Source organism: Octodon degus, unplaced genomic scaffold, assembly GCF_000260255.1.
Source record: "Octodon degus isolate 3935 unplaced genomic scaffold, OctDeg1.0 scaffold00004, whole genome shotgun sequence".
Classification (NCBI taxonomy): Eukaryota; Metazoa; Chordata; class Mammalia; order Rodentia; family Octodontidae; genus Octodon; species Octodon degus.
Window position 1 is genome coordinate 3,065,380 of NW_004524580.1, and position 1,140 is coordinate 3,066,519.

The 1,140-nt window shown below is 47.4% G+C and overlaps 1 protein-coding gene across 1 annotated transcript in view; it reads right to left on the bottom strand.

Annotated features, from left to right (window-relative positions):
- LOC101589717 (E3 ubiquitin-protein ligase KCMF1) overlaps positions 1-1,134 on the bottom strand; it is a 1,515-nt gene extending 381 nt beyond the window's left edge. Inside the window, exon 1 of the mRNA XM_004623885.1 lies at positions 5-1,134. Within this exon, the coding sequence (XP_004623942.1) occupies positions 5-1,128 (1,124 nt within the window). The 5' untranslated portion in view covers positions 1,129-1,134. The remainder of the gene's footprint in view (positions 1-4) is intronic.
- Positions 1,135-1,140: the final 6 nt, after the last annotated feature.

Here is a 1,140-nt window from a genome sequence, read left to right on the forward strand (position 1 = left end):
AGGCTCATTTCCTTTATTACTCTCTTTTAAATTTAGGTTTTCTAGAGCAACATCTAAAGGCATAATATCTACACAGCCCATAGCACCAAAATCTGCCATTTCTCCCCGTTCATCCTCATCTGAGGACGAGCTCTCTTCCCGCACCAAGGTGGACAGCAGGAGCTCTTGGACGACCAGGCTTCGATCTGCGCGCTCACTCTCCATGGACTGGCGCTCAACTTCGGACATTTTAGGATCATTCAACCTTGTTAAAAGAAACTGGGAATTCTGGAGCGTCTGCTGACTGCTTTCTGTGTTTGCTACGTTGGTTGTTGCTGTGGACTGTGTGATCGTGGTGGTGACGCTGCTTGTGTTCGTGCGCCGGGTGGCATTGCGTGCCGTCTCCAGTTGCTGCCGTGCCGCCTGGGCGTGCTGCCATTCTAGCTGCAGCTGCATCTGCAGTTGTTGTAACTGAGAGGCAGAAGGGCCAGAAGAATTAAGCTGTCCTCCTGCAGAACGTCTCACTCCTGATAACTGAGATAGAAGCTCAGCTATAGGATCCATGGCTTCCCTATTGCTTGGAGAATATGAACTCTGAGAAGAAGAAAGTCCACCAGTAGAACTGCTAGTAAAGTGCATGTTTGATCTACGGACACGAGGACCTCCTAGTCCCCGGCCAGGGTGAAACATTCTACGTACATGTCGAACACCACTCGATTCATCTAAATCTCTAGGGGCTCTGTGTTCAAGTGTCAGATGAGCTGCAAAGTCATCCGTGACAAGATTAGGATCGCCTCCAGGTAACGCTGCACATATTGGACAAATCACTTCTGTTGATGTTTCTGCATGTTCAGAAGTAACATGTTCTTGAAGAGATGTCTCCGTATAGCCCATTTTTCCACAATAGGGACAAGTAAAAGACTGTGGTTGCTCTACAGAGAAAGCCTCCCCACCATAGTACAAATCGAAATCTACCCTTGTTAATATGCACTGCACTGGGTGGTCAGTTGTGTGCCTTGTTGTAGTTGCACCACTTTCATAGCAAGATGCACAAAGATCGTAGTCGTAGCAAATTAAACACTTATATCTGCGACCTCGAAAATTTCCTTTTAAACATGCATCACAGCTGACACCTTCATGTCGGGACATCCTAGTTCAGAC